At 46.2% G+C, this 26,782-nt stretch overlaps 1 protein-coding gene across 1 annotated transcript; it reads left to right on the forward strand.

The window, feature by feature from the left end:
* Window positions 1-2,190: 2,190 nt before the first annotated feature.
* On the forward strand, window positions 2,191-15,586 carry LOC115456887 (protein ABHD15-like). Its single transcript, XM_030186257.1, has 3 exons — window positions 2,191-2,696; window positions 13,281-13,633; window positions 14,594-15,586. Exons 1-3 carry the CDS (start codon window positions 2,295-2,297, stop codon window positions 15,135-15,137), a joined length of 1,299 nt encoding a protein of 432 aa, XP_030042117.1. The 5' UTR covers window positions 2,191-2,294; the 3' UTR covers window positions 15,138-15,586.
* Window positions 15,587-26,782: the final 11,196 nt, after the last annotated feature.

Genomic DNA, 26,782 nt, shown 5'->3' on the forward strand with positions numbered 1-26,782 from the left:
AACTTTGTAAGTCTAAGTGCTTTGAAAATGAGCTCCAATGTCCTTCTGTGCCATTTAACCAGAGGGTAGGGTTAAATGGCCATTTTTCTCAATGGAAGAGACTGAATAGTGAAGTGCCATAGGGATCTGTACTGGTACCAGTGCTATTTAACATATTTACAAGTGATCTGGAAATTAGGGCAAGTGAGATGATTAAATTTGCAGATGACACAAAACTATTCAAAGTTGTCGAAAAACCTGCAGACTGTGAAAAATTGCAGAAAGCCCTTAGGAAACTGGAAGACAGGATGCTAGCTATTATTAGGAAAAGGATGGTAAATAATACCAAGAATATTATAATGCCTCTGTATTGCTCCATGATGCAATCTCACCTTGAGTATTGTGTTCAATTCTGGGTGCCGTATTTCAAAAAAGATATTAATGGAATTAGAAAAGGTTTAAAGCAGAGTGTCCAGAATGATAAAGAAGTTGGAACTGTCAGATGAAGAAAGGCTAAAGAGGTTAGGACTCTTCAGCTTGGGAAAAAAAGACAGCAGAAGGAAGATATGATTGAGATCTACAAAATCCTGAGTGATGTAGAACAGGTAAAAATGACATTTTTTTCACTCTTTCAAAAAGTACAAAGACTAGAAGACACTCAATTAAATTACATGGAAATACTTTTCAAACAAATAGGAGGAAATATTTTTTCACTCAAAGAATAGTTAAGCTCTGGAACTTGCTGCTGGAGGATATGGTAAGAGCAGTTAGCATATCTGGGTTTAAAAAGTACATAAGTATTGCCACACTGGGACAGACCAAAGGTCCATCAAGCCCAGCATCCTGTTACCAACAGTGGCCAATCCAGGTCACAAATACCTGGCAAGATCCCCAAAAAGTACAAAACATTTTATACTGCTTTTTCCAGAAATAGTGGATTTTCCCCAAGTCCAATTTAATAATGGTCTATGGACTTTTCCTTTAGGAAGCTGTCCAAACCTTTTTAAAACTCTGCTAAGCTAATTGCCGAAAGGTTTGGACAAGTTCCTAGAGGAAAAGTCCTTAGTCTGCTATTGAGATGGGCATGGGGGAAGCCATTGCTTGCCTGATTGGCCACTGTTGGAAACAAGATACTGGGTTAGTATGGTTATTCTTATGACTTACCTGGTTCTCTAAGCTTGCTGGGCAAATTACCCCCCCCCCCCTTCTCTCTCCATCTGGTCTGTAAGAGTTAGTCTGCAGCATATTTCCTCTGTGAACTGAAACTGCCTATGCTGTTTTCTGTTGTATGATCCCTTTAAGCTAGTGTGACTCTATAAAGCTTTCATCAGTCTTAAAAGTATAAACAGCATTACTACTCAGGGAGCATACTCTTAGTTTGTAAGGCAAAAACTCTTGTCCAGCACATTGAACAGTGTTATTCTTTTTCCTTGTTTAATTACTGCCTTAAAGATGATTTTGGTTCAAGAGTTTTGAGTGATAGTAATGTTTTATACTCTGGTCAGAGCTGGGGGGGGGGGGAGGCTAACAGGGCAGCTGCCCTGCCTCACAGCTCCAGGTACCTCTTCCCTTTCCACCACAGCCCACCTCCTCTCATCTTCCAGACTTTTTTTTAAAACTTATGGGACTCCTACACAGCAACCATCCTCACAAGCTGTCTCCGGCTGCTCCAAAGCTTTCCTTCTCTGCTGCAATTTCCTGTTTCTGCCTGGGCGGATCATGGTAAAGAGGGAAAGCTGGAGGCAGGTTGTGAGGATAGTTGCTACATCAGGGCCCCTCTGAGAAGGGAAATACATGTTTCAAGAAAACGCATGATTAGGGGAAGGGTAAGTGATGCCTGGACCACTTAGTAGCAATGCAGATGCAAAGCTCGGGGGGGGGGGGGGGAGAGAAGGGATCAGGGCCCCTCCCCATGTCTAAAGCCAGCCCTGACTGGTTTAAACTGAATGTGAAGCCTACTAGTATACTTTGCTATGACATAACATTCTAACTGCTTTTTCGTTATTTTAGTAACAAATACCGAGGTCAAGAAAGTTTCGTGAATCTCATTCCAGCTTCTCCTAGCTGTGCTCGTCTCTAGCTTAGCGTTTTCCCCTCCTTTCCCAAGCTCGTACATGGTTTGGGATGTCTCCCCGAAGCCTCCCACTTTGCTCCTCGCACAGTCAGCCTGCGCGCCTCTCTCACTCATCCCTTGAGTGTCTCTGGGAGGAGGTGTGCGGCTGCAGTAGCCCTGCCCCTCCCTGCTCGTCTCGCAGGTTGGGGCGTCCTTGGGTTCCTGCAGTCAGCAGTCACTGCTCTGCCCTGTGTGGTCGGTCATGCTGCTCCTGTGCGCGGCGGGTGCTGCTACTGCTCTTTCCGTCCTGTTCTTACTACTGCTGCTGCTTCTGCGTCCCAGGTGCCGCTCCGGGGGCTCCGAGCTGCTGTGCAAACCCTCTACCCTGGCCAGCTACTTACGGGAACAGTGCAGCTCCCTGCGGGAGGAGGAGAGCGGTGGAGGCCTCTGGAGGGCGCTGCCGTCAGTGCAAAGTGCTATCGGGCTACTGGGGCCGCCGGTCCGGGGACAGCGCTTTCTACGGGAATATCTGCAGCTCAGTGACCAGGGCTTGGTGGCTCTGGACTGGGCTGCAGAGATGGGGAGAAGACCGAGTAACCCCGGCATCCCATTGCTGCTCATCATCCCCAATTCCTTTGGCAAAATCACCAGAAACGTCAGCCAGGTAAAAGGGTCCCTATCCAGAAGAGCTTGGGACTATCTTAAAATGGGCGACAGGGATTTTGGGGATCGTTGACTTTCACTGAAGCAGTTCTCTGTTAGGACCCAGCTGTGCTTTTTCCCCGGATGCTGAGGCATGGCTGTTTTGGGACTAGCATATGACAGGTGTGTTAGGATGGGTAAACGGCTGACAAAATACGTTTCCAGACTCTGGATTCATATCACTTCCTCGAAGTCAATTGTCCACCTTTTCATTGGCTCTCTGATTTTTTTTTTTTTTTTTTTGTGGCATCAAGTTCTGGTCTTGGAGTTATTGGCCATCCCAGCTTGCTAAGAGTTGTAGCTAGGCTGTGGCTTTCTCTTGGAAATGTGAAATTACCTTGGAAAACAGGGCTCTCCATACCACTAGTGTTTTTTTGCTAGGTCAGGCTGCACTAGTGTTTTTTTTGCCAGGTCAGGCTGGTTACTGATTAAAAAAAAAACAACTTACTGAAATTGTCTCCTTTTCCTCATTACAGCTCCCAAGGCCCCATGCAAGGGTATGAGGCACCTTAGGGGAGCCTTCAACCCTGTGGTTCTCTCAGTTAACATTTAGGCACCATTTATAATCATCCTAACTCCACCCATCCCAGAAGAATCCTGTAAAAATACATGATTGGACATCACACATCACACTTTTAAATACTAATTTTTTTTTTTGGGTGGGGGGTTGTGTGTGGGTGTGTAGATAGATCTATATTAACATAAATATTTTTCTCCGAGGACAAGCAGGCTGCTTGTTCTCACTGATGGGTGACGTCCACGGCAGCCCCTCCAATCGGAATCTTCACTAGCAAAGGCCTTTGCTAGCCCTCGCGCGCCGATGCGCACCGCGCATGCGCGGCCGTCTTCCCGCCCGAAACCGGCTTGTGCCGGCCAGTCTTCTTTTCTCCGCGCTCGGTACGGTTGTGTTTTACCGTTCGTGCACCAAAAAGTCGACCTCGCGCGTCGTTTTCGACTCGTTTCAGTGAGAAACTCCAAAAATTGTTTGGATTAACCTCTTTTGGTTTTTTCCTTCCTCTACTTCGAGTTTTTTCGCCCCGTTAAGTTTTCTTTCGTCGTCGGGGTAGGCCTTACTTAGGCCCCGGTCGAAATTTCCTATTTTGTGGTGCCAAATTTCGCCATTTCGTCTTTCGATTTCGCCGGCGTGATTTTTCCGCCCATGACATCGAAGCCTTCCAGCGGCTTCAAGAAGTGCACCCAGTGCGCCCGGGTAATCTCGCTCACTGACAGGCACGCGTCGTGTCTTCAGTGTCTGGGGGCTGGGCACCGCCCTCAGGCCTGTAGTCTGTGTTCCCTTTTGCAAAGGCGGACTCAGGTAGCGAGGTTAGCCCAGTGGAACATTTTGTTCTCGGGCTCTTCGTTGGCATCGGCACCGGGGGTATCGAGTGCATCGACGTCTTCAGCGTCCAGACCTTCATCCTCGGCGGCCAGTGCATCGAGTGCATCGAGGCATCGGCCCTCTGCATCGCTGAGACATCGGACAGCTGCATCGACGTCGGTGGTACCGGGACCTCGTCTGCTGATGTCGTCGGACGGTGGTGCTTCGTCTGGAGTGCAGGTGAGGGCTGTCCATTCCCCTGCTAGTGGCGGTGAGCCTTCGGGTGGGTCTCCCCCTACCCTGAGGGCTCCTGCGGTACAGCCCCCCCCGAGACCGACCTTCTTCGGTCTCAGCCCCGAGGAAGCGACGGCTGGATTCTATGTCCTCCTCGTCGGTGCCGGGAAGCTCCGGTGACATGCTTCATCCCAAGAAGTCGAAGAAGCATCGTCACCGGTCCCCTTCCCATGTCGGTACCGAGAGCTCTGGGTCGCCGAAGGAGTCGGCACCCAGCAGGCATCGGCGCCGAGAGGACCGCTCACCCTCTGTTCAGGAGGTGTCGATGCGCTCCACTCTGGACAGCCCGGAACAGCCTCCACGCCCGGAACAGGTTCTGACGTTGACGCCTGCATCGACCTCCATGCCTTTCTCTGCAGCCGCTCTGAACGAGAGCCTCCGGGCCGTTCTCCCAGAGATTCTGGGAGAGCTGTTGCGCCCTACCCCTCCGGTACCGGCGGTGCTTGCGCCACCGGTACCGTCGAGCGTGGCGCCGGCTGGCCCATCGCCCGAGGTGAGGTCTCCGGCTGCCGTCGCCTCCCAGGAAGGCTCCCCGACTACGTCGGCGGAGGTAGCTTCGCCGATGCGGGCGAGGGAGTCTACCTCTCGACGCCCCCATCGTGGACGTGGCTCCACGGAGTCGAGTCGGGCACGGTTGCAGACACAGGTCCGTGAACTTGTGTCTGACACCAAGGGTGAGGCCTCGTGGGAAGAGGAAGAAGACCCCAGATATTTCTCTGACGAGGAGTCTGAGGGTCTTCCTTCCGATCCCACTCCCTCTCCTGAAAGACAGCTTTCTCCTCCTGAGAGTCTGTCTTTTGCTTCCTTTGTCCGGGAGATGTCTATGGCCATCCCCTTCCCGGTGGTTGTGGAGGACGAGCCCAGGGCTGAAATGTTTGAGCTCCTGGACTATCCTTCTCCACCTAAGGAAGCGTCCACTGTACCCATGCACCATGTCCTAAAAAAGACATTGCTGGCGAACTGGACCAAGCCTTTAACTAATCCCCACATCCCCAAGAAGATCGAGTCCCAGTACCGGATCCATGGGGACCCAGATCTGATGCGCACTCAGTTGCCTCATGATTCTGGAGTTGTGGATCTGGCCCTAAAGAAGGCTAAGAGTTCTAGGGAGCATGCTTCGGCGCCCCCGGGCAAGGACTCTAGAACCTTAGACTCCTTTGGGAGGAAGGCCTACCATTCTTCTATGCTCGTGGCCAAAGTTCAGTCCTACCAGCTCTACACGAGCATACACATGCGGAACAATGTGCGGCAGTTGGCGGGCTTGGTTAATGCGCTTCCCCCTGAGCAAGCCAAGCCTTTTCAGGAGGTGGTCAGGCAGCTGAAGGCATGCAGAAAATTCCTGGCCAGAGGGGTGTATGACACCTTTGATGTTGCGTCCAGGGCCGCTGCTCAAGGTGTGGTGATGCGCAGGCTCTCATGGCTGCGTGCCTCCGACCTGGAGAATAGAATCCAGCAGCGGATTGCGGACTCGCCTTGCCGTGCGGATAACATTTTTGGGGAGAAAGTCGAACAGGTGGTAGAGCAGCTCCACCAGCGGGACACCGCATTCGACAAGTTCTCCCGCCGGCAGCCTTCAGCCTCTACCTCTACAGGTAGAAGATTTTTCAGGGGAAGGAAGACTGTTCCCTACTCTTCTGGCAAGCGTAGGTACAATCCTCCTTCTCGACAGCCTGCGGCCCAGGCTAAGCCCCAGCGCGCTCGCTCTCGTCAGCAGCGTGCGCCTCAGCAAGGCCCCTCGGCTCCCCAGCAAAAGCAAGGGACGAGCTTTTGACTGGCTCCAGCAGAGCATAGCCGCCATCCAAGTGTCAGTGCCGGGCGACCTGCCAGTCGGAGGGAGGTTGAAAGCTTTTCACCAAAGGTGGCCTCTCATAACCTCCGATCAGTGGGTTCTCCAAATAGTCCGGCAAGGATACACCCTCAATTTGGCCTCAGAACCTCTAAATTGTCCACCGGGAGCTCAGTCTTACAGCTTCCAGCACAAGCAGGTACTTGCAGAGGAACTCTCCGCCCTTCTCAGCGCCAATGCGGTCGAGCCCGTGCCATCCGGGCAAGAAGGGCTGGGATTCTATTCCAGGTACTTTCTTGTGGAAAAGAAAACAGGGGGGATGCGTCCCATCCTAGACCTAAGGGCCCTGAACAAATATCTGGTCAAAGAAAAGTTCAGGATGCTTTCCCTGGGCACCCTCCTTCCCATGATTCAGCAAAACGATTGGCTATGCTCTCTGGACTTGAAGGATGCCTACACACACATCCCGATACTGCCAGCTCACAGACAGTATCTGCGATTTCAGCTGGGCACACGTCACTTCCAGTACTGTGTGCTACCCTTTGGGCTCGCCTCTGCGCCCAGGGTGTTCACAAAGTGCTTGGCTGTAGTAGCAGCAGCACTTCGCAGGCTGGGGGTGCACGTGTTCCCATATCTCGACGATTGGCTGGTGAAGAACACATCCGAGGCAGGAGCCCTGCAGTCCATGCAGATGACTATTCGCCTCCTGGAGCTACTGGGGTTTGTGATAAATTATCCAAAGTCCCATCTTCTCCCAGTGCAGAGACTCGAATTCATAGGAGCTCTGCTGGATTCTCGGACGGCTCGCGCCTATCTCCCAGAGACGAGAGCCAACAATTTGTTGTCCCTCGTCTCGCGGGTGCGAGCGTCCCAGCAGATCACAGCTCGGCAGATGTTGAGATTGCTAGGCCACATGGCCTCCACAGTCCATTTGACTTCCATGGCCCACCTTCACATGAGATCTGCTCAATGGACCCTAGCTTCCCAGTGGTTCCAGGCTGCTGGGGATCTAGAAGACGTAATCCACCTGTCCACGAGTTTTCTCGAATCCCTGTATTGGTGGACGATTTGGTCCAATCTGACTCTGGGACGTCCCTTCCAAATTCCTCAGCCTCAAAAAGTGCTGACCACGGATGCGTCTCTCCTGGGGTGGGGAGCTCATGTCGATGGGCTTCACACCCAAGGAAGCTGGTTCCTCCAGGAACGTGATCTGCAGATCAATCTTCTGGAGTTGCGAGCGATCTGGAACGCTCTGAAGGCTTTCAGAGATCGGCTGTCCCACCAAATTATCCAAATTCAGACAGACAACCAGGTTGCCATGTATTACATCAACAAGCAGGGGGGCACCGGATCTCGCCCCCTGTGTCAGGAAGCCGTCAGCATGTGGCTCTGGGCTCGCCGTCACGGCATGGTGCTCCAAGCCACATATCTGGCAGGCGTAAACAACAGTCTGGCCGACAGGTTGAGCAGGATTATGCAACCTCACGAGTGGTCGCTCAATTCCCATGTAGTGCGACAGATCTTCCAGGTGTGGGGCACCCCCTTGGTAGATCTCTTCGCATTTCGAGCCAACCACAAAGTCCCTCAGTTCTGTTCCAGGCTGCAGGCCCACGGCAGACTGGCGTCGGATGCCTTCCTCCTGAACTGGGGGGAGGGTCTGCTGTATGCTTATCCTCCCATACCTCTGGTGGGGAAGACTTTGTTGAAACTCAAGCAAGACCGAGGCACCATGATTCTGATTGCTCCTTTTTGGCCGCGTCAGATCTGGTTCCCTCTTCTTCTGGAGTTGTCCTCCGAAGAACCGTGGAGATTGGAGTGTTTTCCGACTCTCATCACGCAGGACGAAGGGGCTCTTCTGCATCCCAACCTCTGGTCCCTGGCTCTCAAGGCCTGGTTGTTGAGAGCGTAGACTTTGCCTCTTTGGGTCTGTCAGAGGGTGTCTCCCGTATCTTGCTTGCTTCCAGGAAAGATTCCACTAAGAGGAGTTACTTCTTTCTATGGAGGAGGTTTGCCGTCTGGTGTGACAGCAAGGCCCTAGATCCTCGCTCTTGTCCTACACAGACCCTGCTTGAATACCTTCTGCACTTGTCTGAGTCTGGTCTCAAGACCAACTCTGTAAGGGTTCACCTTAGTGCAATCAGTGCATACCATTACCGTGTGGAAGGTAAGCCGATCTCAGGACAGCCTTTAGTTGTTCGCTTCATGAGAGATTTGCTTTTGTCAAAGCCCCCTGTCAAGCCTCCTACAGTGTCATGGGATCTCAATGTCGTTCTCACCCAGCTGATGAAACCTCCTTTTGAGCCACTGAATTCCTGCCATCTGAAGTACTTGACCTGGAAGGTCATTTTCTTGGTGGCAGTTACTTCAGCTCGTAGAGTCAGTGAGCTTCAGGCCCTGGTAGCCCAGGCCCCTTACACCAAATTTCATCATAACAGAGTAGTCCTCCGCACTCACCCTAAGTTCCTACCAATGGTTGTGTCGGAGTTCCATCTGAACCAGTCAATTGTCTTGCCAACATTCTTTCCCCGTCCTCATTCCTGCCCTGCTGAACGTCAGCTGCACACATTGGACTGCAAGAGAGCATTGGCCTTCTATCTGGAGCGGACACAGCCCAACAGACAGTCCGCCCAATTGTTTGTTTCTTTTGATCCCAATAGGAGGGGAGTGGCTGTGGGGAAACGCACCATATCCAATTGGCTAGCAGATTGCATTTCCTTCACTTACGCCCAGGCTGGGCTGGCTCTTGAGGGTCATGTCACGGCTCATAATGTTAGAGCCATGGCAGCGTCGGTAGCCCACTTGAAGTCAGCCACCATTGAAGAAATTTGCAAAGCTGCGACGTGGTCATCTGTCCACACATTCACATCTCATTACTGCCTGCAGCAGGATACCCGACGCGACAGTCGGTTCGGGCAGTCAGTTCTTCAGAACCTGTTTGGGCTTTAGGATCCAACTCCACCCCCCGAGGGCCCTGTTTGTTCTGTTCCAGGCTCCACTCTCAGTTAGTTGGTAAATTTTTTAGGTCAATCTCAGTTATGTCCTCACCGTTGCGAGGCCCAATTGACCATGGTTGTTGTTTTGAGTGAGCCTGGGGGCTAGGGATACCCCATCAGTGAGAACAAGCAGCCTGCTTGTCCTCGGAGAAAGCGAATGCTACATACCTGTAGAAGGTATTCTCCAAGGACAGCAGGCTGATTGTTCTCACAAACCCGCCCGCCTCCCCTTTGGAGTTGTGTCTTCCCTTGTCTTTGTCTTGCTACACATGAGACTGGCTGGCACAAGCCGGTTTCGGGCGGGAAGACGGCCGCGCATGCGCGGTGCGAGGGCTAGCAAAGGCCTTTGCTAGTGAAGATTCCGATTGGAGGGGCTGCCGTGGACGTCACCCATCAGTGAGAACAATCAGCCTGCTGTCCTCGGAGAATACCTTCTACAGGTATGTAGCATTCGCTTTATATAGCTACATACATACATCTATAAGTTCTTTACCTAGATAAATAGTTACCCAGCTAAGGGGAAGGGATTTTGGATTTAGCTCAAGCCCAGTTACTTAGAAACAGAGAATCATGATGGCAGATAAGGACCAAATGGCCCATCCAGTCTGCTCTTCCTCAGTAACCACTAGCTCCTCCTTTTCCTAAAGGATCCCACGTGGCTGTCCCACACTTTCTTAAATTCCGACACACTCCACAACCTCCACCGGGAGGCCATTCCACGCATCCAGCACCCTTTCCTTGAAATAGGTACAGTAAATATCTTCCTGTCCTCAGAAGGCTTACAATTGTACCCAAGGCAATGGAGGGTTAAATGACTTATCCAGGATCAAAAGGAATGACTGCGGGATTTAAACTGAGTTTATCAAGCCCCTGTTACTCCTTCACTCCACTATTTCCTTTATTTCTCGGGGAGGATGTAACTGGTAGCTCCTGGGGGATTTACCTCTCCTTTTACTATGAAATGGTTGCAGCATCTGGATTAACAAATAAGTAAATAAGTATTGCCATACTGGAAAAGACCAAAGGTCAATCGAGCCCAGCATCCTGTTTCCAACAGTGGCTAATCCAGGTCACAAATACCCGGCAAGATCCCAAAAATGTACAAAACATTTTATACTGCTTATCCCAGAAATAGTGGATTTTCCCCAAGTCCATTTAATAACGGTCTATGGACTTTTCCTTTAGGAAGCCGTCCAAACCTTTTTTAAACTCCGCTAAGCTAACTGCCTTTACCATGTTCTCCGGCAACGAATTCCCGAGTTTAATTACACGTTGAGTGAAGAAATATTTTCTCTGATTCATTTTAAATTTACTACATTGTAGCTTCATCGCATGCCCCCTAGTCCTAGTATTTTTGGAAAGCGTGAACAGACGCTTCACATCTACCCATTCAACTCCACTCATTATTTTATAGACCTCTATCATATCTCCTCTCAAAGAGATTCCATACAAAACCATACTTGATGCAAAGCGTGCTTCTCCTAAACCAGGCCACTAGGTTCTGAATTTATCCAGTGTTCTCTTGCTGCTTAGGGCTTTCTTCATGACCAATGGCTGCCATCCTGATGTCAAAATAATTCACAGCTGGCTGGGAGTTTTCCCCTATTCCCCCTATTACTTTAGTCCAGTCATTGCAGTGGTCCAGCTCGCAGCTGGGGGCCATGTATGCATGTGACTCTCTCCAGAAACATTGCAATTCTGGGTCCTAACTCGGGCCACTATGTGTCACTGTTCATGATGACTAGGTCTCACTGCTTACCAGGGATTTTGAAAGCTGCCTCTGCAGCATCTCCCAGCCACAGCTGGCAGATTGATAGAATCAAACCCAGCTCGCTCCACATTGCAATACACTACAGTGCCACAAGGCTTACCCTGGATTTATTTGTCATTTAAGATTAATTCACTGTATGCAAATATTTTTTAGAAGGAAATTTTATCCCTTGTAATAGGTGCATTCCTTCTATATGTATTATAGCATCAGTGTACAGGCTTTCAGCATAATTATACTCAGTGCATTTTGTCTAGCAAAAAAGGTGCCGGTACTCAAATGCCAGGCCACCCTTCAGGGATGGAGTGATCATTGAGGGACCCACCCTACAACAGCCAGGACCCCTGCAACCAGTCATAGAATCTATGACAAGGCAGAATTTATATGTAGAACCTGAGCTCTTTCATTAAAATACGAGAACCATGGGTCAAGTTTAGCAGACAGTGGAAAAGGTGCTGGTACTCAGCACCCCCAAGTACCCCCTCAAAAAAAGCCCTGATTATACTATTAATTTGGTTATAAATTCAGAAATCTCATTAAGCAAGATTATGAGCTCTCATGAGCTGAATAACCTACAGCTATTCAGTAGTAGCTCAAAACGGGTTACATTTAGGTACATTAAGTATTTCCCTGTCCCAAGAGGGTTTATAGTCTAACTTTGTACCTGAGGCAATGGAGAGTTAAGTAACTTAGACAAAGTCCCATGGATCATTATTAGGATTAGAACCTTGGCTGCTCTGGTTCTCAGCCCCCAGTTCTAACCACTAGGTAGCTACTGGTCCAGAACTGACCCTCCCACTCTGTTATCCACACTAAAACAATGCCAAGAATCATACTTGGGGAGAGCTCTAGTAAAAGTGCATCCTGCCAAGGCAGGAGGACCAGTGCCCTCAAAGGCCAGAACTTTGAGTGCTCCCTGGCTGCTGAAAGCAGCTATGCTTCTTTAAAGCTGCTGCGGTGACCCCCCCCCCCCCCCCCCCCCCCCCAGCAGTGGTGATCTGCTGTCTGTCCTGTATAATCTTATGGGTAATAGTAGGTCAGAAGTACATATAAAGTAGCGCATATGAGTTATCTTGTTGGGCAGAATGGATAGACCGTACAGGTCTTTTTCTGCCGTCACCTACTATGTTACTATGTTATGTTACTTCTTTAAATCCACCACTGTGCCTGTGCCCTTGAAGCAGAAGCATCATGCTCTCAGCACTGTGGCAGCACCCCAGTGTCACTGAAGTGGCAGGGGTGGACTTCTTAATAGGCAATGTAAGCAACTGCTTAGGGGCAGATGGCCACCAGTGGAAATGGTGCTCCTGCAGGGAGTGGAGGGGGGGGAATTTCTAGAATGGTTGTAGTGTGCTTTTCAGAGGAGGAGCCCAGGCCAGCTGTCCTAGTGCCCCGGGGAAGCAGCAGGCCTCATTCTGCCACTGTGCACAGATTGCACATCCCTAAAGCTGGCTATACCCATACTCTTATGGAGTACCAGGATTTGCTCAGATTGTCTCTGTGCTCAGATTTCAGATTGAGACATGGATGTATGTGTACAATCCTGGGGGAAGGGGGAGGGGAGGGAGATACCAGAATGAATCATAGCAACATAGAACATGATGAGAAAAGAAAGACCAGTTGGTCCATCCAGCCTGCCCAGTTACCCCTGTCCACAGCATAGACACAGTTTGCTTGCAAAATCTGGGGGTGGGGTGGTGCAGTGGGTAGGAAGGTCACATTGATGGTTGGGGAAGAAGACAATTAACACATGGAATATTTGGAAGAGGGTGCATTGTCCCCATGCCCATTCCAAACTACACTTGTAGTGGTCCACACTGCAATGATATGGCCTCAGCAGAACTGCACTGCGCCCACAAGCTCTTGCGCAGAGACTTAAATCGTCATCGGTTCAAAGGCCGCCACCTTCCTATGTTGTTAATTTAACATCCAAACTCATAAATGTAATCCAATAGCTAACTTGTTTTGCTTATTTTTACTTAATACTCATCTAAAATAAGGCTCTTGATCTAGTCGGCTTAGGGGCACTAAGAGAAGAAGCCCCTAAACTGACTAGTGCAAGAGCCTTACTTTATGAGTTTGGATGTTAAATTAACAATATAAGAAGGTGGCAACCTTTGAACCGTTGACGATTTGAGTATGTAAGTCTCTGTGCAAGAGCTTGTGGGCGCAGTGCGGTACTTCTAAGGTTCATTGTCCAACACATTTATTTTTACTTTTTGGCTGGATTTTGTATATGACATCTATAAGGTTATTGGATATCTGAAGGGAATTTATTGAAATTAATTAACATGCTGTGTACAGTTAATTGTAGGAGGCAGATGTGTGATGATTTTGGAGGCGGAGAAAGAATGTAAAGGTGTTATTCTTTGACCTTTGTTTTTCAGCTGTGTCATCTGGCACTTCTTCAAGGTTATCGGCCAGTGATCTTTAACCGCCGCTGCCAGAATGACTGTCCACTTAACACGGTCAAGCTACAGCCATATGGAGACCCCAGTGACCTTGGGGAAGCAGTTCAGTATATCCGCCATCGCCATCCAGGCACTCAGCTCTTTGCAGTGGGAGAAAGCACTGGAGCTGGACTTCTCTTCTCCTACTTAGGAGAATGTGGTTCCTCTAGCTATGTGACTGCAGCAGGCTGCATCTCACCACTTTTTCGCCCTCAGGACTGGTTTGAAGCCGGGTGTCCTTGGTTATGGCAGAGAATTCTCTTACTATACCAGAAGATGGAGCTGAGCCGGTGAGTGTCTTTTTCTCTGAGAGTTAAAGGGCCACTGCAGACTGCTGACAGATAATGACTGGCTGGTATTCAAAATATGGCATGTACCCAAGGATAAAACATGGCTTAAAGTTATCAGGAACCTTTAGTTCCAGGCTTCTGTTTTGCTTGTCTAACTTCCTACTTTATTGAGAGGCAGCTGTGGCTATGAGAGAAAAGCTAAGTGACAGCAGGCAGGAGAACTAGCTAATTACCCCACAGAGTAGAAAAGAAGGTGCCCTGGTCCATAAACATAAAGTCCAAGTATGTCTGTAGGGATACTTTAATGAATTGGCATGTCCTTTTGACATATGCAAACTGGGCATGTGCGTAGGGTCATAGGTTTGGGGATGTTGGGCCCTGTCAGATAGGTCTTAATCTGGCCCTGACTAGGCCCACAAAGGAAACAGATGGTGTCATCATTGTGACTGTTGTGTCAATCCATATAGACAAGAGGTGTCATCAGCAGCCATCTATGTCATTAGCCAGCACCATGCATTGGCTGCCTTCCCTAAGAGTCCTTGCATCTGAGAAGTACCATCAGCCACCGCCATGCACTCCACTTTGTCCACCTCTTAAGAGACTTTCAGTACCCAAAGGTGCAGGAAGGCAAATAGATAGTGGGATTTTTAGAGACTGAGGAGAGTGGTTGCTTAGGTCCAGGAGGGTTGGGAGGAGAGGACTTAATGGAGTCTGGAATATGACAGATGTGGATGTGTAGAGTAAATGACTGATGTTCATACTTTGACTGAATTAATACAGTAAGTGTATTGATCTCATGGGTGGGGAGGGGGTGCCCAAAGTCATTTGGTTGCCTAGAGCCCACCCAAGGGTGAATCCTGCTCTGCACACTCTTGTCTTTGTTTGTTTTTTTGTATTCCTCTCTTCTCTACTGGAGCTGTCTCTTTATAGATTGTCATCTTTCTTTTGCTCCTTATGCAGATATGCCACAGTATTGGGGGAGGTTATAAACACTGACAAACTGTTTGGAAGTGGGTCACTCATGGAGCTTGAAGAAACTTTGTTCTGTGTCACTGGTAGCAAAACTTCCTCCCTGTCCTGGGAGACCTACTGGGAAAGGAATGACCCGCTCAGAGATGTGGATGAGGTAGCTATACCTGTTCTGTGCATCTGCAGCCAAGATGACCCCATACGAGGGGACCCTAAGAGCACTTTGCCCTTTGAACTCTTTGAGACAAACCCACATTTTTTTCTGCTACTAACTCAGCACGGTGGTCACTGTGGCTTTATTGGGGATAACCAAGATGGTACTTCCTGTAGTCATAAGGTCCTGCTGGATTTCTTCAAAGCTACAGCGGAGTTCTTCCGAATGGAGGATGGACGGAAGGGGTTGAGCAGGAAAAAAGGAACCTCTTCTAGCTCTGTAGTTGATGCAGCTCAGAACATGAATGCGTGCATACGGAAAACACGCTGTCCTCACAATATCCATGACATTTACAACTGGCAGAGATCGTACACCCGCTAACGGATTCATGGGTTCTGCGCCCTCTGATCCAGTGTGCTTCAGAAAAATCATCTGGGCAGCTATGGTCTGCAGAGTACTAAAGGGAAAGGGGTATTGTTAGGGTTCTCACACTTTCAGGCTGTAAGCAGTGAGATCCACATGAATGGATGATGTCAGGATTCGTACCTTAGTGATTGTAGCACCCTATCCAAGCAGGGGAACCAGTGCCCTCAAATACCAAAGGGGGTAACCACTGAGCACTGAAGACAGCTGGTGCTTCTTTAAAGCTGCTGAAGTGTTGTCCCCTCCCCCTGAGCAGTGGTGCTTTGCACCCTGTGGCTAGAGATGGCTGTAGTCCTCAACAACACAACTGGTGGTAGCACTCCTTTAAATGCACTGCTGAGTTAATTTGGTGCAGTGGTTCTCAACCCAGTTCTCGGTGTACATACAGCCAGTTAGGTTTTCAAGATATCCACAATGAATATGCATGAGATAGATTTACATACCAAGAAGGCAATAAGGCAACTCTATCTCATGCATATTCATTGTGGATATCCTGACTGGCTGGATGTGTCCTGAGGACTGGGTTGAGAACCAGTAGTCTAGTGAATGATATCCTTTCCTTTTCTTTGGAGCAATATAATGGTGTGAAGCAGTGATGTCTTGCTGCTGTAGGTTCTTCTTCCTATGCTATAATATTATAAAAATGATTATTCACAAACTAATATTGCTAATGTTATTTTATCATTTGTGATGATGTTTATGAGGGAAAATGACAAACCATAAGATGCTGTTCTGAATTGCTAGCACCCATTCATATTGCTGTCATTTTATTCAGCCCAAAATTATCCTTAATCCCTTGTTCTCTGTCTTACTAGATGGACAGAGTAAAACTAGTAGATGTAGTGGGGTTTCTCTCCAGATGTGTCTGCAGTACTGATCCTTCTTCCTCGTTTAAGTAAAGGAAACCCTGTCTTCTTGTCTAGTTCATTTTTGATGATATTACAGCACTGTATTCAGTCTTCTTGTGACAGTATTTTTGATGATGGAAGAGGAGGTTACCAGCTCATAATCCCTCACACAGTAGAAGGTCAAATCTTGACTTTTTTTTCTTTATCTCAAAGCACAAATTAGCAACATATTCTCTATGCCAAGCAAATGTTTCCATGCAAGGACACTTCGCAAATGCTCATTTTAGGCTGCCCATCCTTGTGATGTTTTAACCTGCTGTTTTCCCCACACCTTTGCAGTCAGTTAGTACGGTTCCCCTCTGCTGGTCCTGTGCCTGCTATTATTGTACAGGTCAATATTTAGCAGGACTTATCTGGCTAAGAGAATCTCCTACCTGGATAAGTCTCAGTGACCAGGTCATACTTGGATTGTGCCGCTGGATATCGGAAGACTACTTTGGAACTATCTGGTTAGGGTAATCTGGGGGTGGAGTTGGGGTGGACCCGTCGATATTCAGTGCCAGTGCCCACATAACGAATCGGGCAAGGACTGTATAAAGCGCTAGATTCTATAAATGGTGCCACAATATGGGAGCTAAAAATGTGCAGAGCGCTATTCTATAAATGGCGTTCTGAGTCGGGCGCTGTTTGTAGAATAGCACGTGGTGGCAGGGTCCATGCCCAATTTTTGTCACAAGGATTTTCACCAAATAAAATCTAGTGTAAATCATTGTGTGTAAATTAGATGCGGATCCCCTGAATTTTGTACTATTGTGCACATCTTTAATGAATGCCCCTGACCCGCCCATGCTCCTCCCATGACCACACCCCATTCAGTTGTGCACTATGGTGTTTGGGCGCACATTGTTATAGAATAACACTTAGTAAGATGCATGCGTAAATCCAAATTGTTGCCAATTAACATGAAGTCAGCACCCAATTTTTGGTGCTAATTGGCTCATTACTCAATTATATTGCAGTGGCAAATTGGGAGAATGCCCAAATTTGCACGCACAATTTTTAGCGCCATATATAGAATCCAGGGGAAATGGAGTCCTAAAACTTACCTGGATGGTTATCCAAGTACCGGTACTGCATATCAACCATATCTGGATAATTCAGTGCCAGTCCCATCATAAGGGCTGGCACTGAATATGGGCATCTCATTCAGCCCATGCTGGGCAGTGTTTATATTTCAATATTTTTATTGATGACATAATACAAAGACAATAAACCATATAAGTATAAACTTAACATTGCGGCAATAACCTCTCATGTAACAGGGTTAAAAATAGTGCAAAACAGCCATCAGATTTGTGGTTTAACAACTTTTTCCCCCCTAATCCCCTTTACCCCCCGTCCCCCCCTTCTCAAGTTGTTATGCTTCTTTAGCTACATAATGATATTAGCACATATCATCCTGAAACTTCCTTGTAACAAAAGTTAACACCATGGTACATATTGAAACTCGGATAACATATACAATAGGAAATCCTAATTAACAAGACCAAAACTTATCTTTAATCTTTCTAACCCAAATCTCTTCTTCCCTATCTCCCCAAACCTCCCCCCTCCCCTCCCCGAGCATTGCTCACAGTCAAATTCTCTTCACTGGTTCCAGGGAAGTCTATTCAAGATATGACTTCTCGCCTTAGGCGATATAGTGTTTATGTATGCCCCCCATATTGCTAGGAACCTCCGCTGCCTTCCCAGCGACAGACCCGCCCCTCTAGACTCCCATGTCAACAATTCCTGAAGTCGATTCCTCCAGTCCCAAAAGGAGGGTGGGCAATCATTAGTCCAGTAAAGTAGGATGCATTTTTTCCCCAATATGCAGGCCTTGCCAAGAAAAAATTTCTCCCCCTTTGTGGTTCCCATCCAGAGTCTAGGCACACTGAATACAGCTCTTTCAAAAGTTAAAGTTATTGTGCGCCTCATCACTTTGGTCAAGTATTTGCCAATTGCCGACCAAAATAGTGATATTGACCTACATTGCCAGATCCCATGAAAGAAGTTTGCCTCCAACCTATAGCACTTCCTACAGTGCTGTGTAGTCGATACTCCTGCTCTAAAAGCTTGTCTCTGAGAGAAATATGCTCGATGGATAGTGCGAAAGTGACACTCCTGTAATTCTGCATTGTGTACTATGGCCACCCCACTCTGAAGAGCTGACGATATCAACTGTGTAGAGATGTTTTTGCCCGACTCTATGCTCCATCGATTTGCTACCTCTGTCAAGTCCCGTTCCATTGCGAGTCTACCCAATTTACCATAAAACCAGGACACTGAGATTTGCCCCGCTGCATCTCCTTCTAATAATTCTCTTAATTGTCTCCCAAACCGTGGGTGCAGACTATCCGGTGGGAGGGTGCTCACATAATGAGACAACTGCCTGTACGCCAACCAGGCCGCCGTCCCCTGCCCACTCTTCTCCAGAAATTCAGTATACGAGAGCAGAGATCCGTCTTCCATTACCAGCTCATCCATCGAATGGATTCCCTTATTCTCTAACGGTCGGAAAATCCTATTTTCATCTCCCGGCCTAAATGACACATTCCCCCTCAAAGGTAACCATACACTTCCTCTGCTATCCTGCCCCCAATACATGAGCACTGTTTTCCACACATGTCTCATTGACTTTAACAGTACACTTCCTCTTACTCTTTCTGGCAAATCTCTCCTTGGAGAATGCAATAGGGAAACCAGGTGCCAAGGCCTGAAGTGGTCTCGCTCAAGTTCCACATGTGTATAAATATCTGAATCCATCAACCAATCTCTCAAATGCCTTAACAGGCATGCCTGATTATATTTCCGGATGTCTGGGAGCCCTAAACCACCCATCTTTTGTGCCCCTAATAAATATTTCCACCTCACTTTAGATTTTCCACCCCCCCAATAGAATTTCATCACTAATTTCCTAAGGGCTTCTAAGTCTTTTTTGAGCAACCACAGAGGAAGGGTCTGTAGAAGATAAAGCCATCTAGGGAAAACCATCATTCTAAACAAATGTAATCGTCCCAATAAAGTTAATGGCAAATTAGCCCAATTCATCAGTTGCTCCTTTGTCTCCCGGAGGAACCTTTGCACATTAATTTCATGTATCTTTGTCGGGTTCATTGCCAATAGGATCCCTAGATATTTAAATGATTCGTTTGCCCACTGTAATGGGAACCCCGCTCCCCACAATCTCCGCAAATCGTCTGAACTAGCCAACGCTTCCGATTTTAAAAGATTTAATCAGAAACCAGAGAAGTCCCCATACTCCTCCAGGCTCTCCATCAGGTAAGGCATTATCTATATATAGTGCTGGGCAGAGCTAAGGTGGAACATGGGTGGAGACAGCCAATTATAGACATACCCTCTAATTCTATAACTCAGAGATCCTCAAATCCAGTCCTCAAGGTCCACAACCCAGCCTGGTTTTCAGGATTTCTACAATGAATATCTGTGAGATCTATTTGCATTCACTGCTTCCATTGCATGCAAATAGATCTCGTATATATATTCATTGTAGAAAACTTGACTGGGTTGTGGACCTTGAGGACTGGATTTGAGGGCCCCTACTATAACTGGTCCCCTCAGTGCAGGCACCATTTGCATGCCTACACTTATAGAATACTGTCATTCACATGTTAAGTGTTCACTTACAGGCATAAATGGCAGCCACTCGTTCAGCATCATTCTGTAATGTACACACACAACTTGCTTAGCATGTAAATGCAAGGAGGACATTCACAGGGGAGGAGCATGAGGAAGTCATAGGTGTGTCTAATAATTACACAGTAACTGCTGCATTTAGGTGCACCCATTCATAGGAATCATGTGACCATGTGTCTGAAATAGCAACACAGTCTAAGTCTGCCTCTAACATCAGGGCTTGCAGATCCTGTACTTTGTTGCTCAGCCTGCAAGCATTCGTGCTCATTGCTTTCCAGCTATATTTTATTGTCGCCGTTACCTTTTGCATAGCTTTTTGCCTAGTCTCCCTTTCCACTTGATTGCTGGTACATGATTTGCTAAGATGATTTATCTTATTGTTTCTCCCACTGTTGTCCAACTTTTGTTGTTGCTGGGAGGTGACTTCTGCTTCTGTTTGCCACCTTCACCCTCTAGTTTAAAAACCTGGAAATATATTGACTGAATTTCTCACCAAGGATCCTCTTTCCTGCCAAAGAGAGATTTATAGCTTTTTGTTTCTCCATGTATTGCCCCATTCGACTATGTATCTAAAACCTTCTTGTTTATATTGTTGGGGAGACTGGATGGCCTGTACAGGTCTTCCTCTGCCGCCATCTACTATGTTACTATGTTGTTCACACAAGGATTTAAGCTACTTACTGAAGTTTTCTGTGTTTATATAATCTTTCCTCTCCCTTTCCATAAGCAGGAAGCACTTCAGAAAAAGCTACAGTCTGCACCAAAGATTTTATTCCTTCCCCCAGCTTCTGAAAGGCACGCTGTACGAATGTGCCAAATCATTTGTCCCCAGGTGGATGAGTATATCAGCCTTAGAATTTTCTCTTTCATCTCTAGTTTGTATTCCTGCTCACTGAGGATCCTGGAAGGCATTTCACTTTGTTGGTACCTACAGACTGTGAACCCAGGTTAATGCCTCTGATACTTAGCAGCAAGATTATACTGTTTTGAACTGTTTCATCTGTGTTTTGGTGATGCCTCTCGCATTAAGTTAACTTTTTAGTCTCCAGTTTTACAGTTCTGATTTCCTGAGTATCATAATGCTCCAGACAACTGTGCAATTTGAAATAAAGCTCATTTCATAGCATCCCATTTAGGGGCACTTTTACTAAGGTGTGTAGGTGCCAACGTGCATCCAACGTGTCAATTTGGAACTATCGCCCAGCTACCACATGACCCAGGCGGTAATTCCATTTTTTACGTGCGTCGGAAAATATTTTTTTAATTTTCTACCGCTTGGCGCTAACTGGGCGGTAATCGGCAGTGTACACGCGCTGACGATTACCACCCAGTTAATGCGCGAGACCTTATCGCTAAGTCAATGGGTAGCGGTAAGGTCTCAGGCCCAAAATGGACATGCGCCAATTTTTATTTTGCCGCAAGTCCATTTTTGGCTAAAAATAAAAGAGGCCTTTTTGCAGGCGCACTGAAAAATGGACCTGTGCATGTCCAATACACGCGCCTACACCAGCGCAGGCCATTTTTCGGCATACCTTAGTAATAGGGCCCCTTAGTTTCTAAGTGACTCCAAAATAATCATTTTAATTAAGACGTGGACCCACTTCCATTTGTCTCATGTTTGAATCTGAGACATTACAAGGCTTGCTCTATACATAATAAATACAAATGCTATCCATTTAGAATCAAAACAATTTTTTTCACCCAACTTTAAATACATAAACTGGCTTAATTTCCCGTGTTGTAGGTTTGTCTGCTGACTTTATGGAGTGGTATACTAATATTCTATGAGAAACTAGTTTGCTTGTATAATTATTTCATTTCAATTCAGTTATTTGAGAACTGTGAGAGTTGATTTATCTGCGTTGGGTGCCTCTGTTTCATAGTAACATAGTAGATGACGGCAGAAAAAGACCTGCACGGTCCATCCATTCTGCCCAACAAGATAAACTCACATGTGCTACTTTTTGTGTATACCCTACCTTGATTTGTACCTGTCCTCTTCAGGGCACAGACTGTATAAGTCTGTCCAGCACTATCCCCGCCTCCCAACCACCAGCCCTGCCTCCCACCACCGGCTCTGGCACAGACCGTATAAGTCTGCCCAGCACTATCTCCGCCGCCCAACCACATACCCATTTACACCAGGTCAATGGCAGGTATAAATCAGCACGCCTAAGTGTAGCGTGCAATGCACATAACTTACAGTATTCTACAAGTCATATGCGTTAAGTGGCAGCTCTGCCCATGCTTTGCCTACCTGCAGTTATGCGTTGTAGCACTTGTGTGTGCAAGGTGCGTGTTACTGATGTGCTTGGTTATAGAACTCTCTCTCATACCCCAACTTTGTTCACACGTAGCTCCCCTCCCATTTCACATCTAACCACAGGCCTTGTCACAATTGAAACGGCTACCAATACTGGCACCACTGTAGCCCAAACATGCAGCTACTTAAGTGCCCTGTGTGTCTTTGCCAGATAGACCCTGCTACATGACTGCCTATAATTACTACTACTACTACTACTTATTTCTATAGCGCTACGTACGCAGCACTGTACACTTGAACATGAAAAGACAGTCCCTGCTCGACAGAGCTTATAATCTATACTTCCACTAGGCCTTCTAGTTATTACTGACTTCGCAGCCTGCTAATTAATCCTGTCACCACAAACAGTCAACAGCTGAGAAGCACACTTATTACACTGCTCATAGAAATTTGTCTTTGTCAGTCTTCTCAGCATGGTGGTCCTGACAAGGGTAGGCCATGCCACTCACTTCTTAGTACTTACTGGGCACCACAAAACTATGAGCATGAAGGTGCATGGCCCAGAAGTTTATTTTGTTGATCATTCATAACACAGTGGAACACAAATTACCAGAATAAGCTCTTTTAATGACCTTTATGGTGAAATACGCAAACAATATTCAACTCTTTCCTAGCAGTTTCATCTCTACAGAGCAAACAACTCCTTAGATGGCAGCTTGTAAAAGTGTTCACACTTTTTCATATGCTGATATTTTTGTTCTTTGTCCTGCTTTAGATAAATTTTAAGATACATTACAATTTTTTAAGAATTTATTGCAAAGACAGATTTGTGGGCCCAAGAAAATTTCTTAAAGTTAAACAAGCTGAAAACGAAGGTAGTCTGATTTGGTCAATATAAACTCCTTCCTGTCAGGGATTTTACATTGCCTTCCAGTGAGATACTGAAATTCAAAGATTAATCTAAAATTCTTGGCGACTTGATACTAATCTATCTTTTGAACCTCAAATTAATTCTCTGGTGAAAAAAATTCTTTCGATTCAGACAGTTGAGGACAGTTCAATCAGTGTTAAGTCCTCAGGGGGTTTAGGAGTATTGTTCAGGCTATACTGCTTCCATATCTAGATTATTATAACTGTGGAAATTGGTGTACAGTTTGAATTAGGGGTACCAAATATTCTCATTGCTATTCGGCCAAATAGTGATTTAAATTTGAATATGAATAATCCTGGGCTCTATTGCGCTAAATCCTACTGAAATAAACACTGGATCTCTGATTTCACGTTGCTGCTTTTATTATTTGTCATGTTAAAGCTCAATTCCCATTATTCGTATTCAGTATTCATATTTGGCCAAATAGTAACATTTTCTATTCCATATAGCTCTAGTTTGAACATTCCAATATCTTTTACATCTACTCAGTTGACTCGTCGTATGAAATTTAATTATCTATCGAGAAATATTCATCGTAAACATCTCTTAGAGCTTACTTTTGCCTATCAGGGCGTGTCAATTTGGAATCAGCTACCTCTTCAAATAAGGCAAATTGATTCCTATTCTCTGTTCAGGAAGGCCTTGAAAACTCATCTATTTGAAAATGAAACCTGTTTTTGTTTACTGAATTGTATGAACTCTTAATTGTTATTCTCCTTAACTAAAGGACTTCTATATTATATCATCCGTGCTGAACCTTTGGGATAATTGCAGAACAGAAGAACCAAAATACAATAGAATAAAACTTGTAACTCGCTCATCGTTCATGCCTAGGTAGTTAACTATAAAACATCAATAATAAAACCAAACACAGTAATTATAGGGGTCTGTTTACTAAGACGCGCTAGCAGCTTCGGTGCGGCATTGCCAACACAGCCCATTCAAAGTGAATGGGCTGTGTCAGCACTGCCGCACAGCCTGCTGCACTAGCAGTTTGGTAAACCCCAGCGATAGTGTCATAATAAATACACTAACATAAAATTTATCACAATAACAATCACATATCATGAAATGCTTGGGCAAGGAAATTGGTCTTTAGTTTCTTCCAAAATGAGAGGAGGTTTTTTTCCAGTTACAGGTCACCTGGTAGGTTATTCCAGAGTTCCAGCCCGATAAATTGAGAACATGTGAACGAGTTGCAGTTTTCCATACTACTGAAACAGGAGCTAAAATTAAAAATGCGGCCTGCTGGCTTGAATGGACTAATCAGGCAAATTTGATATTGCTATGTAACCTATTGACACTTGGTAGAGGTATTAAAATGAAGGCAATATTTGTAGTCCAGTCTTTGTTCATAGCATTTATTCCCCCCCCCCCCCCTTTCTTCTACATGATTGTATTGTATATGCCATTTTTGGTGTGATACTTAAAGCATTTAAGGGTCATTGTACTAAAATGTGTTAGAAAATGGGCTTACTGTGTTTTAATGCTGACTTTCCAGTACACCAAGCCCATTTTTAAGGTGGCCATAAAATGGGGCTTTTTTCTTTTTACAGGTCCTACACTAATTTTTCCATTAGCACATGAGACCTGCAAAAAAATTTATGTGAGAGCACTTACTGCCTCCTGTTTAAGAGGCAAGTCCTCCTGCATTAATTCTGTGCATGATAATCAGAACATGTTGGCTGGTTAATTCAGATACGTCCATTTCCCACCCATGGCACACCCTCTTTCCAAAAAATATGCTTTAAATACATAAATGTGTGCTTGAGCGTGTGGAAAATGAAATGCAAAAATTATCACAAAATGCTGAACTGAGCATGCGTGACAGCGCTGAGACAGCAAGGGTGAAGACTCAGGCAGCAAAACTGTTCAGCTGGTGGGACTTGGGCATCCCTGCCAGCCATTAAACCAGTGGTGCAATTTTGGAGGGGGATTGAGCCCAAAGTGGGCAGGAGCCAAGCCCCCAAGCCTCCCTGGCTGCACCCCTGTAACCAGGTAACACCCAGACTGCCGCTTCACTACCCAGATTGTGCCAAGGTGGTCTGTCCTGCTATTCAGTGTAATTATCCAGATAATGCCACTGAAAATTCAGGTATGGACCCAGTGACCGTGACTTATCCAGGTAGGAGCCATTTTTACTTGAATAAGTCCCACTGAGTATCATCCTTTATATTATTTAGGGTTCCTTTTATAAAGCCACGCTCGTGATTCCCACACCACAAATTCGACAAAGCCCATAGGAATTGAATGAGCTTTGTCACATTTGCTGCGTCTCCTTGTAAAAGGAACCCTAAATTTGCAAATATCCTATAGCATTTTATAACTGACAGAATCCGGATTTATTTCCATATATCTAAGCAATCCACAGCAGGACCATCTTGAGCCGGAAACGCACCCCGCCCACTGCATCACAGCCAAGCATGGAAGGCAATGGACAGGACACAGTTTTGGAGCCCCTGCCTTCCTTGTGCCCTGTGTGGCCGCACTGCCCGTACATAGCTCGCTACAGCCCTGGTCCACAATAATCCTTTTTCAAATTAAAAGATTTTGAAGCTGGGAGAGTGGAGTATACTACCCTCTAGTGGGAACTGGAGATAATACCATTTCTTGATGAGGTCTCCCCTTATTGAGATTTATTAACCGCCTTTATGAAGAGATTTACCCAAGGCAGTGTACAGTAGGTACAGTTTAACATCAAACTTACAATTTTGTTAATAGCATAGCAATAGTAAAATGAACAAGTAAAGACAGACAAAATGAAAGAGGAAATTTTGAAAGCAGCAAATTGAGACCTAATAATAGGACTACCATGAAAAAGGATCAAAAATATACACATTTAACAGCACTGAAATTCAAATAACAGAGATATAATATGATATAAGCATAATAGCGATGGAATCCTATATAATAAAATGCACCTCCAACATTCTGAAGCTGACTGCATGGCGAGGCATTCCTGCTCTCTGTATCCATCTCCTGAATTGACATCACGTACTTCCGGGTTCATCACAAGCAGAAGTGACCAACCACACAAGGTTTCTCTGCTTCAGAATGTTGGAGGTGCATTCTATTAAATAGGATTGGTCAGTTCCTTGAAGCACAGCCAGAGCTCAGCGTCTTGCACAGTAACGCTCAGCCACCAGAGAGAGGGGGGGGGCCTGACACCAGAGAGGGGGGGAGGTATCGCTGTCATACACACGCTCTCTCACAGTCAATGTCTTTCTCTCACTCTCACACACTCTGTGTCTCACACTGTATCACATTCACTCTCTGTGTCACACAGTCACTCACACACTCAGTCTCACAGAGTCTGTGTTTCACACACACTCTCTTGCACACACTGTGTGAAACAAACTCTCACTGTGTCTCACATACACACTTGCACACACACTCTCTCACAGACACACTCGCACCCAGACTCACTCTCTCTCACACACACACACACACACTCACATTCACTCTCATACACAGTCACTCTCACATACACTCTCTCAAACAAACATACTCCAAGGAAAACCTTGCTAGCGGCCATTTCATTTGTGTCAGAAACTGGCCTTTTTTACTAGTATCTAATAAGCATACAATTAGAACATTCAAATAACATTACTATGATACTAATGCTTTTCTACAATACAGCTTACCATATAGCTGAGGAACCAGGTGCAGATATAGACATGGGGACAAGATGCGTGGTATAGAGTCAGTTGGGATAAATAAATAGGTGGCTAAACTAAAGGCAAGTTCTTTGTACAGTTAATCAAGATATAGATAGTGTAATCTTTCCTAGGTTACCTCAATACCGTGGGGCAGATGTAATAAGCTGTGTTATCCTTTAGTGTGACAGTTGATTTTTGATTTTCCT

The sequence above is a fragment of the Microcaecilia unicolor genome, chromosome 13 (genome assembly GCF_901765095.1).
Source record: "Microcaecilia unicolor chromosome 13, aMicUni1.1, whole genome shotgun sequence".
Classification (NCBI taxonomy): domain Eukaryota; kingdom Metazoa; phylum Chordata; class Amphibia; order Gymnophiona; family Siphonopidae; genus Microcaecilia; species Microcaecilia unicolor.